Source organism: Quercus suber, unplaced genomic scaffold (genome assembly GCF_002906115.3).
Source record: "Quercus suber isolate HL8 unplaced genomic scaffold, Cork oak 2.0 scaffold_521, whole genome shotgun sequence".
Taxonomy (NCBI): Eukaryota; Viridiplantae; Streptophyta; class Magnoliopsida; order Fagales; family Fagaceae; genus Quercus; species Quercus suber.
The window spans coordinates 282709-298401 of record NW_027069970.1 but is presented as its reverse complement, the minus strand read 5'-3'; the positions used below and the strand labels follow the sequence as shown (position 1 = coordinate 298401).

The 15693-nt window shown below is 34.1% G+C and overlaps 1 protein-coding gene across 1 annotated transcript; it reads left to right on the top strand.

Moving 5' to 3' along the window:
• The first annotated feature begins 2216 nt into the window (after window positions 1–2216).
• Window positions 2217–2941, top strand: LOC136063386 (G-type lectin S-receptor-like serine/threonine-protein kinase SD1-13). Its single transcript, XM_065763716.1, has 3 exons — window positions 2217–2278; window positions 2368–2521; window positions 2630–2941. The coding sequence occupies exons 1-3, from the start codon at window positions 2217–2219 to the stop codon at window positions 2939–2941; spliced, it is 528 nt and encodes a 175-aa protein (XP_065619788.1).
• Window positions 2942–15693: the final 12752 nt, after the last annotated feature.

Sequence of the window (15693 nt, the reverse complement as noted above, 5' to 3'; positions counted from 1 at the left end):
AAAATGATGTCATCTATCTTCAATCTTTCGACGACACTTACCTAGCTCTAACATTGTTGTACTTGGCGCATTCTATGCAATGAGAATTAAAATATTCTCATGTGCCACTTCTAAGAAAAGAATAAATAAAATATTGGCTCAATGTTTCAAGAATTTTCAAATTAAAAAAATAAATATTATTTGTACCATTTGGCTCAATGTTTCAAGAATTTTCATCCCTTACACATATGTTTCAAGACTTTTCTAATTAAAAAGTAAATATATCCTTTGAATCTTTTGGTTCAATATTTCAAGACTTTTTCCTCTCTCACATATACACACAAAATTCATTACATTTCAATTCACAATTTTTACCTTTTGCACTTCTACCCCTTTATATATACCTACCAATTTTCACAATTCATTATATATACCTATGACTATGCATAGTTAAGTAAAGTTTTAATCTAAAATTTAATTTTATATCTTCTTTGTAAGAGGAAGAGATAGATAGATATTATTTGGTTTGTGGCTTTATAGGAGATTAGTTTACAAAAATTAAAATCTCAAATTCTTAGGGGAGATTAGTCATCATTGATGACCTATCACATTTGCACTATTTAAAAAAAAAAAAAAACATTTTAGGGTTTTAATTTGGTTAAACTTCTATTAGTCTCCTATTTTAGTAGCCTTGTTAGAAATGAAAAAGAAAAATACTAAAGATACTATAAAATGTTCACAATATAATGTGATAATGACAATAATTAATGAATTTCAACTACTTAATTTATTTGTGTTTGAATTACTTTTTTATGTGATTGGTGACATGTCACTTAAGTCTATGGTAAAATTTGTTGTATCATTAGCAACACTCAAAAAAAAAAGTACATATTATTTAAAAAATGTTATATTTTTATAAAATTTTGAGCTTCTTATGAAGAAAGATGGGGCCTTATTTTTCTAGGGAAATTATTTTCTGGTTGTAGGGCCTTCGGCCTAGGCCTAAGTTGCCTAGTCCTTGGGCCGGCCCTGGCTCCCCATGATAAGGAAATCAATGTCCAAGGCTTTATTTAAAACTATTTTGCACTATATTTTTTTTGAACAAGTATTATTCTTTTTTTCCCTTCATTTACAGATAAAGTGGGAGATGTGAAAAAAATTGTCACAATCACAGTGATCACAGGAACAAATTTCCTTTCCATCTGCACTTATTTACTGTGGAGGCGGATGGCAAATCTAAAAGGTAATATTCCCAATTAAATTAGCTCAATGGACTAGTAAATGTTGCTATATATTACATCACTCACTACTATAGTGGACATTAGGAAGGAAAAAGAAAGCGAAGGAGATCTTATTGTTCAACAGAGCAGGAGCACAACAAAATTTCATAGTGACAACCTGGACCAAGTTAAACCAAGAGCTACCGCTATTCAATTTTGAGAAGCTGGCAAGTGCAACAAACAACTTCCATCTATCTAACGAGCTTGGGAAGGGTGGATTTGGTTGCTCTACTAGAGGTATCTTGTCTAATAATTTGTATGCATAGTTAACCATTTGATGTTTGTTTATAGGGAAAATTGCCAGATGGACTAGAGATTGCAGTAGAAAGACTTTCTAAAGCCTCTGGACAAGGGTCAAAAGAATTTATGAATGAGGTGGTGGTAATTTCAAAACTTCAACATCGGAATCTTGTTAGGCTTCTTGGTTGCTGTGTTGAAGGAGAAGAAAAGATGTTGATCTATGAATATATGCAAACAAAAGTCTGGATGCATTCCTCTTTGGTTAGTTAATTTTAATGCCCTTTCTTGTAATACAAATGCATTACAAATTTAAATTTTCTTTATAAAAATGTCAATTTATTTATGAGTGGTGATAATTTTCTGCGTAGGAATTACCGTTATACTATTTTGAGAAATTTAAACAATCTTCTCTGTTGTGATACTTCAATTGAAATAGACTTTTCCAATTCTCTTATAACTTCACCACTAGAACATCTTTTTTCAAACTTTATTTTCATTCATCTTGCGAGTTTCTCTTAATGCTATTGTTTAAATTCATTAGATCCTCACAAGGAAAAACTCTTAGATTGGAGAAAATGTTTCAACATTATTGAAGGAATTGGTCGGGGTCTACTCTACCTTCATAGGGATTCTAGATTAAGGATTATTCATAGAGATCTAAAGGCAAGAAACATATTGTTGGATAAAGAGCTAAATCCAAAAATATTAGATTTTGGAATGGCAAGGATTTTTGGAAATGATGAAGACCAAGCCAATACTAATAGGGTCTTTGGAACATAGTAAGTACCTTTCCTTTAGTCAATTCAATTAGATACTAGTACAAATATTTGATGACAAGATTTTGATGTGTTTTGTTGTTATAATTTAGTGGCTATATGTCTCCTGAATATGTAATGGAAGGGCAATTTTCAGAAAAATTGGATGTCTTCAGCTTTAGAGTGTTGTTACTTGAGATAATTAGTGGAAGAAGAAACTCTAGCTTTTATCATCATGAGCAGTCCATGATGAGCCTTTTAGGATTTGTAAGTCATCCATATCCCATCGCCCTATTTTTGAAAATCTCCAATGCTTGTTTGTTATAATTTTCAATACTGACGCTAAGAATTTCAACCCTGTTTATATTTTTCCAGGCATGGAAATTGTGGAATGCAAACAACATTATAGCCTTAATAGACACAATGGTGTATGAACCATGCTTTGAAATGGAGATTTTGAGATGCATACATGTTGGCCTGTTGTGTGTGCAAGAATTTGCCAAAGATAGGTCAACTGTATCTGTTGTTATTTCCATGCTTAAAAGTGAGATTCTTGATCTTCCTCATCCAAAGCACCCGGCATTTACTGAAAGGAAAATTCCCTTAGATAAGAAGTTATCTCATAGCGACCAAAGAAATTTTCTGTTAATGATGTTACTGTTTCAATGGTTCAAGTTCGATAGCTAGCATGTGTTCTTGACATAATTGGTTATATATTTATGCTCGAATCTTTACAATGTTCAGATTATAAATAATAATAAAAAATTGAATTATCGTCAAGTAATTTTAATTTTAATTTTTTGCCATCTACCATCTTAAATCCAGCCACACCCTTTGTTTACCAAAGCCGAGCTTCTCTGTTCAAATTGGTTTCAAAGCCAATATTTTTGTTATCAAATCTCATAGGTAACATCGTCTCACTCTCAAGTTCTGTTCCCTTTCTCCACATATTTTTGCATTTATTTTTTAGTTAAATTTTGGACTGAGTTCTCTAGATTTTTGGCTGAGCATGAAGGATGAGAGAGAGATCTTGGACGAAGATAGAGAACGTCTGATTTGGGGGGAGAGAGAGAGCACGCAAACAGTTCTAAAAACAAAATTCTAACACCGTTGTCATTTTCATTGACTTAGAAGATTGACTTTTAAAAAAAAAAATTATAATTATATATATGAGTTAAATTCAAGTTACACACTATTGAATTAAATGTTTTATATGTTCTTAAAATGCATGCCAATTGGATATAATTTACCATAAACTCATCTTTTGTGCATTATTTTAAACTACAAAAACTTAAATTTAAACAATTTGATTGATGACATAGTTATTTATCTTTGATCACCTTTAAATTTTGTAAGTATGGAGATATACGAAGATAATGTAATCCAGTAGTGGATTTATCAAAATTTACATCTAATTAAAAAATATTAGGTGGTATAACATTACTTAAAGTTATATCAAGTGTGTGTGTGTGTGTGTGTGTGTGTGTGTGTGTGTATATATGGTTAGATTCAAGTTACACCTGGTGTAACTCTAAGTAATGTTACACCATCCAATAACTTGTTATAGAATTCATATTTTGAAAATCTCACTGCTGAATTACATGTCTTATATGTACTTAACATTCATGCCAATTTTTATGTCAATTGGATGTTATTTACCATTCGATCTGTAAACTCATTTTTTATGCATTATTTTAAATTACAAAAACTTGAATTTAAACAATTGATTGATGACATAGCTATTAATCTTTGAACATCTTGAAATTTTGCAAGCATAGAGAATATACAAAGATAATTTAATCTAACGGTGAATTTATCAAAATTTACATACAATTAAAAAATATTGAGTGGTGTAATATTACTTAGAGTTACACCAGGTGTAACTTGAATCCAACTCATATATATATATATATATATATATAAAAGAGAATTCTCTTGTTTAGACTGGATTTTTATGTGGTTCAGAAATACCCTTAAACTTTACTTTTAATAGTAACATGAAAGCTCATGGGCAACCATTTTGCCACATCTCCCAATCCAACAAAACAATGGCTTACAAAAGGAGCTATCAATAGAAGTCTAACTTCGTCTTAGATAATAGCATCCATTTCCCAATTAATTGGCTTGCAAACTTCCACCATCTCCTTAGCTTCCGTTCAACGTTTTCGTTAGAAATACTATCATTTGATCTAAAAGAAATTTGTTAGTTTCATTTAAATTTAAACAAAAACGTAACTCAAAGATGACATTGACTTGATTATAAAAGTTAAAAAGACCAAATTGAATTTTACCCTATAATCAAAGGATTGGATCAATAATTTAACCTTATATAGAATGAGTCATTTGTGGTTTGAAACTTTTATACTCCTTATTGTTAAGTTGATCATCTGCTAAATGCTAATAATACGATGGGGTAATGAAAAAAGAAATCCAATGTAGATTTTATTCATTTCAAATTAAGAACCATTAAAAAAAAAAAAAATTCAAAGCATTCGTTTGGAAGTTCATAAAAGGGACATGAAAGGGAAATGAATGAAGCTAAATTGTTTAGTTTGGATATTTTAAAAGAAAAGAATGAAAAATAATTAACATTTATTGAGAATAACAGAAAAGGAATTAATCATTTCTATTACAATATTACTATTATACCTATCATTTTATAAAAATAAATGAATTTAATTTAGATTCAGTGGGATAATTTTATAAAAATACTACAACGTATTATGATCCAAGCAACTACTTTAGTCCACTAGTCAAATCAAAACAAAACTCCACAAATCAGAAAACACAGTTTTTACAGTCAAAAAGAGGAGACGAATGTTGTTTTCTTTTGGTTGCTCAACAGCCACTCCATTGCCATTGCTTTTATCGGCCGGGGCTTGTTTCCCGTTACAAAATCTTCACACTTTCTTGAGTCCAACCAAACTCTGATACTATTTATTTTCCCTTTTCATTAATAGTTTCACGTGTAATATGTTTATGGTTTGACTTAAAATGCTTTATTAAAAAAGTGTAAGATTTTTTTATATATATTTTTTTAAGAGAGTTTCAACATATAGCGTTCACTTTTGATAATATCTCTTTATCATCAGACCAAGACAATAATCGATTTTATAGGCAAGAATTGAACTCCAGATATTTTATTCAACTATTAGAGACTTTATTTATTGAGCTAACTGGAACCCACAAAAAATATAAGATTTAAGTTATAAATTTTGAGAGGTAAAATTTAATTGGGCTTCTACTAATTTTAAGCCCCCAACTTGTATTTTCATGCTCACTCAAAACAAAAAATATAATAGCCAAATTTCATTAACATATACAAGGTTTGGACTAATGCCAACGAAGTCTAAGATATTTTAAAACTAACTAATTTAGTCCCTAACCGTACAACTTGGTTCATAAGACAATTTAAAAAAGAAAAAGACTAATGAACTTAATAGTGTTTGAGTATTAAATTGGCTTTAAAGACTAAGAGCATCTCCAACGGAAGAGGGATAGCCAAAATATAGAGAGCATTCTCTCCAAATCTCTACTGTTCATGCTTCAACAGCCTCTCTATAACTTTTTTTTTTTTTTTTGCTAATGAACAGTAGCTCATCAGGTTTGATGAGCTACTGTTCATTCTTCAAATCTTTTTTTCTATTATAATAATCAAGGTGTTGAATAAAAAAATGTTGGAAGATGTATAGTTGTTAAAAAAATAATAAATAATGAATGAAGAAATAATATTTAAATAAGATAGAGAATGAGATAGAGAGTCTGTTGGAAAGTGTATTTGAAAAAGTTGGTAGGCAAAAGGTAAAATGTACTGTTCACTCTCCAAACAGGCAAAAATTTGCCTAGACGGCTGGAGATACTCTCATCCTCCTATTTCCAACACTTTTTCTCTCATTTTAAACTATTTTTCCTTTTAAATTTCTCACATTACAATTACACTTTGTCCAACATCTCTCCTTTACTTTTACCTTTTTATTTTCCCACTACTCTATACCTTAACATTACAATTCCTCCATCCATTCATTTTAATTTTATTTTTTGCTCTTCTTCTCCCATTTTATTTACTATAAAATTTTGTTTTCTCTTCCTTTCAATCCATATTTTGCTCACTCAAAAAGGTGAATATTCTCTCTCTCTCTCTCTCTCTCTCTCTCTCTCTATATATATATATATATAGGATTGGGTTCAAGTTACACCTAATATAATTCTATGCAATATTACACTAGTCAATATTTTTTAATTGGATGCAAATTTTGACAAACCTACCATTAGATTACATCATTTTCGTATATTCTCAATACTTGCAAAATTTTAAGGAGATCAATGATTAATAGTAATGTCATCAATCAAATTTTTAAATTGAAGTTATTGTAGTTTAAAATAATGCATAAAAGATGAGTTTATGGATCAAATGGTAAATAACATTCAATTGACATAAAAATTTGCATGATTGTTAAGCACATATAAAACATGTAATTAAACGGTAGGATTTTCAAAATATAAATTTTATTACAAGTTATTGGGTGATGTAAATATTGTTTAGAATTACACTAGATGTAACTTGAACCCAACCCATATATATATATAAATTCTATAACAAGTTATTGGGTGATGTAAATATTGCTTAGAGTTACATCAGATATAACTTGAACCCACCCATATATATATATATATATTCTATAACAAGTTATTGAGTGATGTAAACATTGCTTAGAATTACACCAGATGTAACTTGAACCCAACCTATATATGTAAATATTGCTTAGAGTTACACCAGATGTAACTTGAACCCAACCCATATATATGGAAGACTGTCCTATGACCATTTTCTTTTCTGAAAGCATTACCCCTTGAAAAATTTCCCTTGCCAAATAAGAGTGCTCTGTTCCAGCACCTTTCAATGCAAAATGCCGTCTTGTATCTTTCTTCTAAATCTGATTCTTCTTCAGAAGTAGAATAAGCCATAACTGCTAAGGTTTAAGGGGAGTATTCATCATCTAATGAAAAGAGGGACTCTACGTCTGAAAAGGAGATACTACTCTTTCAATGGCATGGATGATGTCAATGCCAAAATCGTCTCCCATTGTCTACACCATAGTTAGTATCAGAGCCATATGATCTGTTTCTCACTCCTTGTAATCCATGATTCTGGAAAAATAGAAGTCATTTGTTCCCTATTTAGTTGTCTAGAATCATGGATTACAAGATATGAGATGCTTCATCAAGCAACTAAGCCAATTCAGTCAAACGAGCCTTTCCTTCAAGGCATTACATTGAGCGACCTGTCTTTGCCTGTACTCTCCGAGATTAATCCACCATTCTCGGATATCATTTTTGGAATTCAGCTTGGCTACTAGACATGCCGAGGTGATTTTCCTTCATAACAAGGCTTTCCATCTTTGTCAAATGCCTTAATTTTCGTTATTCCTCAAAAACCTCACCCTTGCTGATTCAAATAAGGCTATTACTGGGATGGGTCTGGCATAAGTATCAAGAAGGATGTTTACTTGAAAGTGACACTGGTGTTTTTTAAGGTATTCATGAAGGGTTCTAATGATTCTTTTGGGTCTGGCTTGAAGGGTCAAAGTTTTTATCCCCTTGCAGAACCTAATGATATCCTTACTATGATAGACACCCTCCCTCCAGAAATAAAAGACCAGATAAAATGATTGCATTCTAGTATTCTAGAAATCTAGAGTCAAGAAGTGAAATTCTGGAAGCTATGAGAAGCCCCTTTCTTGAAGAAGCACCAACAGTTGGATCAGGAGGTTGGTACAAAGGTTCTTTGTCTTTCTTGATTGGAAAAGGTTCAGTCTACACCATAGTTGGTATCAGAGCCATATGATTTGTTTCTCACTCCTTTGATTAGTATACTTTGATTATTGTCCTGATTAGTATGCTTTGTGAATTACAGTTGCCACAATATGTGGATCCTCTTTATTATTCACATAAGAACACTGGATTTGATAATCAAGTAGAAAACTAAGGGGTTTGTTCTTAGAAGTCTCAAAGAACCTTGTTTTCCATAGTAACCTTGTGGACGTTTAAGCCTGAGTTGGTGTTTAGTTCTGTTAGGCCTTGGTAAACAGTTCTTTCTCAAAGAAACTATCATGGCAAATGCATCTTCAGAAATCACTGATACAACTAGCTCTGTCTTTGATCTTTCCCTTCGTAAATCTACTGCAAATAGGTTAGACTATCTGTATGAAATTTCTCATATTCCTGAAGATAATAAGATCCCTATTACTGATTTCCCTATTGTAAATCCTTATACTGTATTTGATAAACCTCAAACCTCTTTTAAACAATCTATAAAAAAGTTGTTAGGTCCTTCTCGTCCTTCTACTGTAAAAGAATATGTTCAAGCCTCTAAGTTTGATCAGTTTAATATCCCAGCATGTGAAACAGAAAATTTTATCACTCTTGCCCTTCCTAGAGAGTTTGTGATTCCATGGCAAAAACAAGGGTACACTCATCTTCATTTTGGTGCAGTAAGGTTGGCATTAACCTTCCACGGAAGAAAGAGGCTTCCTATAGCTTCCAAAATTTCACTTCTTGACTCTAGATTTCTAGAATACCAGAATGCAGTCATTGGAACTGTTCAAATCACTCTCAATGTAGGAACAGTCTTTGTTACCCTTTTTCCCAACTTCAACATGTTCCTTAGAGATCCTCATCTTTGTGATGCTCTTAAAGTACAAGTTCAGATTACAGGTGCTTCTCAGGTACAAGATACATTTGCAGCCACACTTCATTATCAGCTGGCATATAGACTCCAGAATTATGCTTTTGATATGGCTGTACCAGATCTAGCTCAGTCCAATGATGCCCTACTGATTCAAGTTGATCTAGGGATGACACCAATGTGTACATTTGTTCCTAGACAACTAAATAGGGAACAAATGACTTCTATTTTTCCAGAATCATGGATTACAAGATATGAGATGCTTCATCAAGCAACTAAGCCAATTCAGTCAAACGAGCCTTTCTTTATCAGAAAAGCAAATGGTGAAGTGGAGACAAGATTCATAATGGCTCCTCCAGAAAGGAAAGATGTAACAGTCTTTCCGACTCAAATGGCAATGCTCCAGCCAGTTTCATATGTTGGTGAAAATGGTCTTAAAATTAAGGCATTTGGCAAAGATGGAAAGCCTTGTTATGAAGGAGAATCACTTTCTGGCCACATATGGTGGGATGTTTGTAATTGTGTTGACTGTCAAGAAGATGAAGATTTTGAAGAAGATAATTCAAGAAGAAAGAAGAAATCTTCACAGCAAAAACTCAAAGAAAGATATGAAGCAGGAGATCCAGAAGTTGACCTCCTTGGAGAATCCTCTGGTAAATTTGACTACTATGTTCTCTATTCCAGAGCCAAGAAACAACCTCTTCCTGCTCTTTCCCTATGTAAAGAAGAGCATAACCAAAACCAGAAACCTCCATTAATCCCATATTATCAAAAGATCCTTCCCCAGATACCAAAATGTCAACCCCTCCCTGTTGGCCAAAACCATACACAAAAACCTTTACCATGCTACATGTTTGATCAAGCTTTATCTTCCTACTCACAGAATTTCCCTCAATTAGAAAGCTTTGATTATCCTCAAACCAACACCAAACATGTGTGGAAAATTAAAAACCCTATTGGAGTTAATCCAAATGGAACTAAGAAACAGGTTTCCTTGGCAGAAGCGGCTTTAAACTAGCAAGCAAAAAATGATGTGGCCCAAAACCAAGTTCTTTCAAAGATTCTGGATAATCAACAAAAGATGGCTGAGGTAGTCACCCACACCTTTTCATTCTCAAACTCCCTTATTGAGGACTTGAAAAAGAAAATCAAAGCAATTGATCAAGAATTCGCAACCATTACAGCTACAGTCAGAGATCTATCTGTCTCTTTTCCTCTTATTGGACAAAAAGAAAAAGAAAAAAGACAGTTGTTGCTACAACTCCAATCCATGGAAGGATCACAGAAAGAAACACCTTAGACTCCTCTGATACATGTTCATATGCCCTTTCAGCCTCGCCAATCGTTATATAAAGACTTGTCCGTACCATTGACCTCTCTTTTTTCCCCAATCTCTCCTTATCAAAGTCTTCAACCATTAGCCATAACACATCCAGACCATAATCCTTTCAAGGCAAGTGGAATTTTCCCTGCCATAACCTACAATATTCCACCTTAATCTGAGTCTCAAAACAAACCACAAACTGAACCTTTTCCAATCAAGAAAGACAAAGAACCTTTGTACCAACCTCCTGATCCAACTGTTGGTGCTTCTTCAAGGCCTTTAGACATGAACATGTTGGCTGTAGACCCTGACCCCCCAAACCCAATTTCGTCATTCCTCAAAAACCTCACCCTTGCTGATTCAAGAGAACCCTTTGTGCTCCTTGTGATTGAGGATTCTGAATTAGACCCATCAGATCTTGGTCTAGAGGAAGTGTTTATGACTAATACAGAATCGAAAGTAGAGGAAGAAGATGATGTTCTTCGACCCAAACAGCCCCCCTCCCCCTCCACCACCAATATTCCCCCCACCACCTATTATCCCGGACTACCAAACAAGGTTGACTTATTCATCAATCACTGACTTCAAACATCTGTTCACTCTTGATAATATTCCCCTTTCTAAATGGCATGAAGAATTTCTCAACATGTACTCCTGGTGTATAGTAGAACTCCAAGCTCCAAATGCCACTGTTTCCCAGATTATTGCTAAGTTTGTTGCAAGGATCAGAGGAAGATTGCGAGAATGGTGGATTAATCTAGGAGAGTATAGGCAAAGACAGGCCGTTCAATGTAATGCCTTGGAGGATTTTTTCACGATAATCCATAATGAGTTTCTTGGATTTGTGACTTACTACATTGATGTAGCACGAGAAGAATTCTTACTGATGAAATGCTGCTCATTTGAAAGAAAAGATTTGGAGAAACATTTTGACAGAATGTCAGGGAGATACTACTCTTTCAATGGCATAGATGATGTCAATGCCAAATACACTTTTCTCAATTCCCTTCCACAACCATTGGGAGACAAAACTCTTCGCATGATGAATCTCCAAAAGATAACATTGCAGCAAGCTTCCTTGGGAGAAATTTATCAGCATGTGCTCATTGCCCCAGAAAAACTCTGCAACCAGAGAAAATTTCTTTTAGAAATTAGCAAGATTCATGGCAAACTCAAGGATAATTGTAAAAAGAAAGATTTACAGATCAAGTGTTATGACAAGAATTGTACCTGTCCAACAAAAAAGGGAGATCATTTCAAAAAATATTTCTGGAAGAAAAGGCATTATGCAAGTCACAAGAAGAAATCTTTTCGCAGGAAGAAATGGAAATTTCTTAGAAGAAAGCAGTTCAAAAGAAAAACCTCAAAAGTCTGTTTCGTATGCATAAGGCCAGGCCATTTTGCAAAAAATTGTCCAAAACGGGAGAAATCAGCAAAACTTTTGGAGCAGGCACAGATTCATGCAGATGACATTCCTTTTTCAGACGTAGAGTCCCTCTTTTCATTAGACGATGAATACTCCCCTCAAGCCTTAGCAGTTATGGCTTATTTTACTTCTGAAGAAGAATCAGATTTAGACAACAAAGAAGATTCAGACCCAGAAATCCAAACCATCTTTACATCACAACCCATTATAGCCCCCTTAACCAGTCCTACACCTATAGCTCAAGTAAACATCCTTCTTGATACTTATGCCAGACCCATCCCAGTAATAACCTTATTTGATACAAAAGCAGCAGCAACAATTCTCCATCTTAAGATATTACCCAAAGAATGTTGGTTACCTCATCATCAGATGTTCAGAGCAGCAAATGGAGAAACATTTTTGATCACCCTGAAAAGCAAGCCCATCTTCATCAGAATTTTCCCAACACTCACCATCAAACACCAAGTCCTTGGCTCCCCTCTTACAGGAAGAGATCTTCTTATAGGATTTGACCTCCTTCATCAAATACCTAGCCTTAGATGGTCTTCAAAAGGACTTATGCATAAACAACACCTTCTCACTTGGACCCAAGTTCCTCATTTATTCACAGTTGATCCTTTTGATCCTATAAAATTTTAGATTATCAATGACTGTTGTGTAAACAGCCACTCTGAATTCCTCCTTAAAAATCCAAACCCTTTGTGGAAAAATCCAAATTTCTTCATCAGTTTACCCTTCAAAAAGAATGAAAATGTTAACCCTACAAAAGCCAGTCACAGAGGAATAAACCCAGAACACTTAACTTTGGCCAAGCAAGAACTATCTACCCTCCTTTCTGAAGGACTCATTGAACCCACAACCTCGCCATGGGCATGCGAAGCTTTTTATGTTAACAAACATGCTGAGTAAGTGCACAGAAAACTCAGATTGGTGATCAATTATCAGGATATCAACCATTTCCTTGCAGATGACAAATTTCCCTTGCCAAATAAGAGTGCTCTGTTCCAGCACCTTTCAAATGCCAGAGTATTCTCAAAGTTTGATCTTAAAGTAAGATTTTGGCAACTAGGGATCCATCCAGAAGAAAGATACAAGACGTCATTCTGCATTCCAGACCATCATTACCAATGGACAGTCATGCCTTTTGGCCTTAAAAATGCTTCATCCCAATTTCAAAAAGCAATGGTAACTCTGTTCCAGCCCCTCTTGACAAATGCATTAATCTATGTAGATGATATCCTTTTGTTCTCAAAGGATGAAGAGTCCCATTAAAGTTACTCACTGAATTCTACAATTTGGTAAGATCTCAAGAGGTAATGCTTTCAGAAAAGAAAATGGTCATAGGACAGTCTTCCATAGGCTTTTTGGGAGTAAATATTTCAGAAGGAAAGTATACTTTGCAGCCTCACATAGCTGTCTCTCTTGGTGAATTTCCAGACAAGCTCACAAGTGCTAAGCAAATACAACAGTTCCCTGGAATTGTTAATTATATGTTAGATTTCATCCCAAAGATCTCCAAGTACAGGAATTGTTTGGCTCAGTTACTGAAGAAATCACCTCTAGAATGGAATTCTATTCATACAGAAGCAGTCCAACAGCTGAAGAAATTAGCAGAAAAGCTTCCCCCTTTGCAGATTCCAGGACTAGGTAAATGGATACTGTAGACAGATGCTAGTGATGAATATTGGGCAGCAGCCCTTTTTGAAGAACTTAATGGCAAAAGAAGCATTTGTGGATATAAAAGTGGTGCATTCAAGCCTTCAGAACTTCATTACCACTCCACTTTCAAAGAGATTCTACCAGTCAAACATGGGATTGAAAAATTCCAGTTCCATCTTCTTGGGCATAATTTTCTAGTAGAAATGGATATGTCCTATTTTCCTAAAATGCTCCAGTTCAAAAAGAAAATGCTTCCACACCCTCAGTTGCTCAGATGGTCAAATTGGTTTTCACAATGGTCTTTTCAAGTAAAACACATCAAAGGCAAAGATAATCTCATCACTGATTATCTTTCTAGAAAGCCTCTTGTCCTTAACACCACCATTATTCCTCCACCCTTATGTGTATATCTTATTACTGATCCATCCTCATCCTCAAACCCTCCCCTTGCAGAACCTAATGATATCCTTACTATGATAGACACCCTCCCTCCAGAAATAAAAGACCAGATAAAAACTTTGACCCTTCAAGCCAGACCCAAAAGAATCATTAAAACCCTTCATGAATACCTTAAAAAACACCAGTGTCACTTTCTAACTGTTTTTCCTGACATAGACCAACCATGGAAAACCCTTTTTGCCTTTTGGGTAACCAATTGGAATGTTGCACATTACCTCTACATGTGGTATTTACTCAATGAGTATTACCTATGTCTTCATTTTGAACCAGAATTCTACAAATACATTTTCCCCCATAGAAATAAATATTTTCACAAATTCTGGTTTGAAATCCTGAAAAATGATGCTCATAATGGTGAATGGACAATGTATCCAAAAACAAAACACCCAAGACTTGGTCACAAAGTCACCTCGGCATGTCTAGTAGCCAAGCTGAATTCCAAAAATGATATCCGGGCAGATGGAATTCTCCACCCTTCAGAGATGCATTGGGATACTAATTCAGATGGTACTCTCCACACACATTCAGATGTTCATTGGGTATCCTGTTATCATGCACTCATAATGGCTGAATCTCTTAATAAAGGAATCCTCCCTGAAATAATACCAACTGATCCAGACATTTGCAGACAACAATGGCCACATGAAGATCATTGAAAAATGCCTAATCCTCTTGTAGGATATGATGACCCTTACTATCATAATCATGATCCAGATGATGTTGATGAAGAATGGTTCCAATGAAGAGATGGATGGGATTAAATAGCTTTATTGTAAAAAAAAAAAAAAAAAGCAAAACAAAGTCCTAGAAACGTCTTCAGACGTAATCCTTTATTTTGTTATTGTTCACTATCTATCCCTTTGTCAGAAGCATATTTGGGGTAATCCACTCCTGCACATAGGCCCCTACGTAGCATGACACTTGTGGGCAAGCCTCACCTCTTCAGCAGCTTATCCTGACAAGATGATGGCAGATCCTTATCTACCAGAAGATTCTTCAAAGCCAGGCCCCTACCCTTATAATGGACACTTGTAAATCCATAAGGATGGCCCCTCCTTTTCTATTATGTATTATGTATTCTGTATTGTCTATAAATAGAGTCCTTGTAATCCTAAGAAGGTAAGAGAGAGAGTTAGGAGAAGTCTCCATAACCAGTCTGAGTCCCATATGTCTGATGTAAAAAAGTTCCTAAATCTAGTAATATCGTTTGCTTTATTATATCTTGTTCTGAGTTTTAATCCTTATATCCATACTATCTTTTACACTTTCCTAGTGGGATACGTGATTTACCAGTGTCTATAATTCCTCTATTCCATAATCTTCTTACACTCCCTTTCGTCTCCCGTTGTCTACCATAGTTTCCAAGGAACTGTTGTATTTGCTTAGCACTTGTACGCTTGTCTGGAAATTCACCAAGAGAAACAGCTATATATGGATTGGGTTTAAGTTACATCTGGTGTAACTCTAAGTAATGTTTACATTACCGAATAACTTGTTATAGAATTTATATTTTGAAATTCCTACCGTTGAATTATATGATATATGCTTAACAATCATGCAAATTTTCATGTCAATTGGATGTTATATATATATATATATTCTTTCTTTCTTTCTTTTGGTGAATTTTTAATTCGTTATTGCATCTCTATTTTAGGTTTATGCACTTCAATTGATAGATGTTATCTTATGACATTATATAGTATATAATGATATAATATTATTCTATTACGTAGTATGACTTTGATAATTTGTTGTTTACAACTATACATTTCTCTCCCAAAAATGGTGATTATTCTCTCTCTCTCTCTCTCTCTCTCTCTCTCTCTCTCTCTCTCTCTCTCTCTCTCTCTCTCTTTTTTTTTTTTTTTTTCTTCTTTCTTTTTTGT

Coding starts and splice junctions, on each gene's coding strand:
- LOC136063386 (XM_065763716.1), top strand. CDS start 2,217: ATGGCAAGGATTTTTGGAAATGATGAAGACCAAGCCAATACTAATAGG. Junction 2,279..2,367: donor AATAGGGTCTTTGGAACATA/GTAAGTACCTTT, acceptor GTTATAATTTAG/TGGCTATATGTCTCCTGAAT. Junction 2,522..2,629: donor TGATGAGCCTTTTAGGATTT/GTAAGTCATCCA, acceptor ATATTTTTCCAG/GCATGGAAATTGTGGAATGC.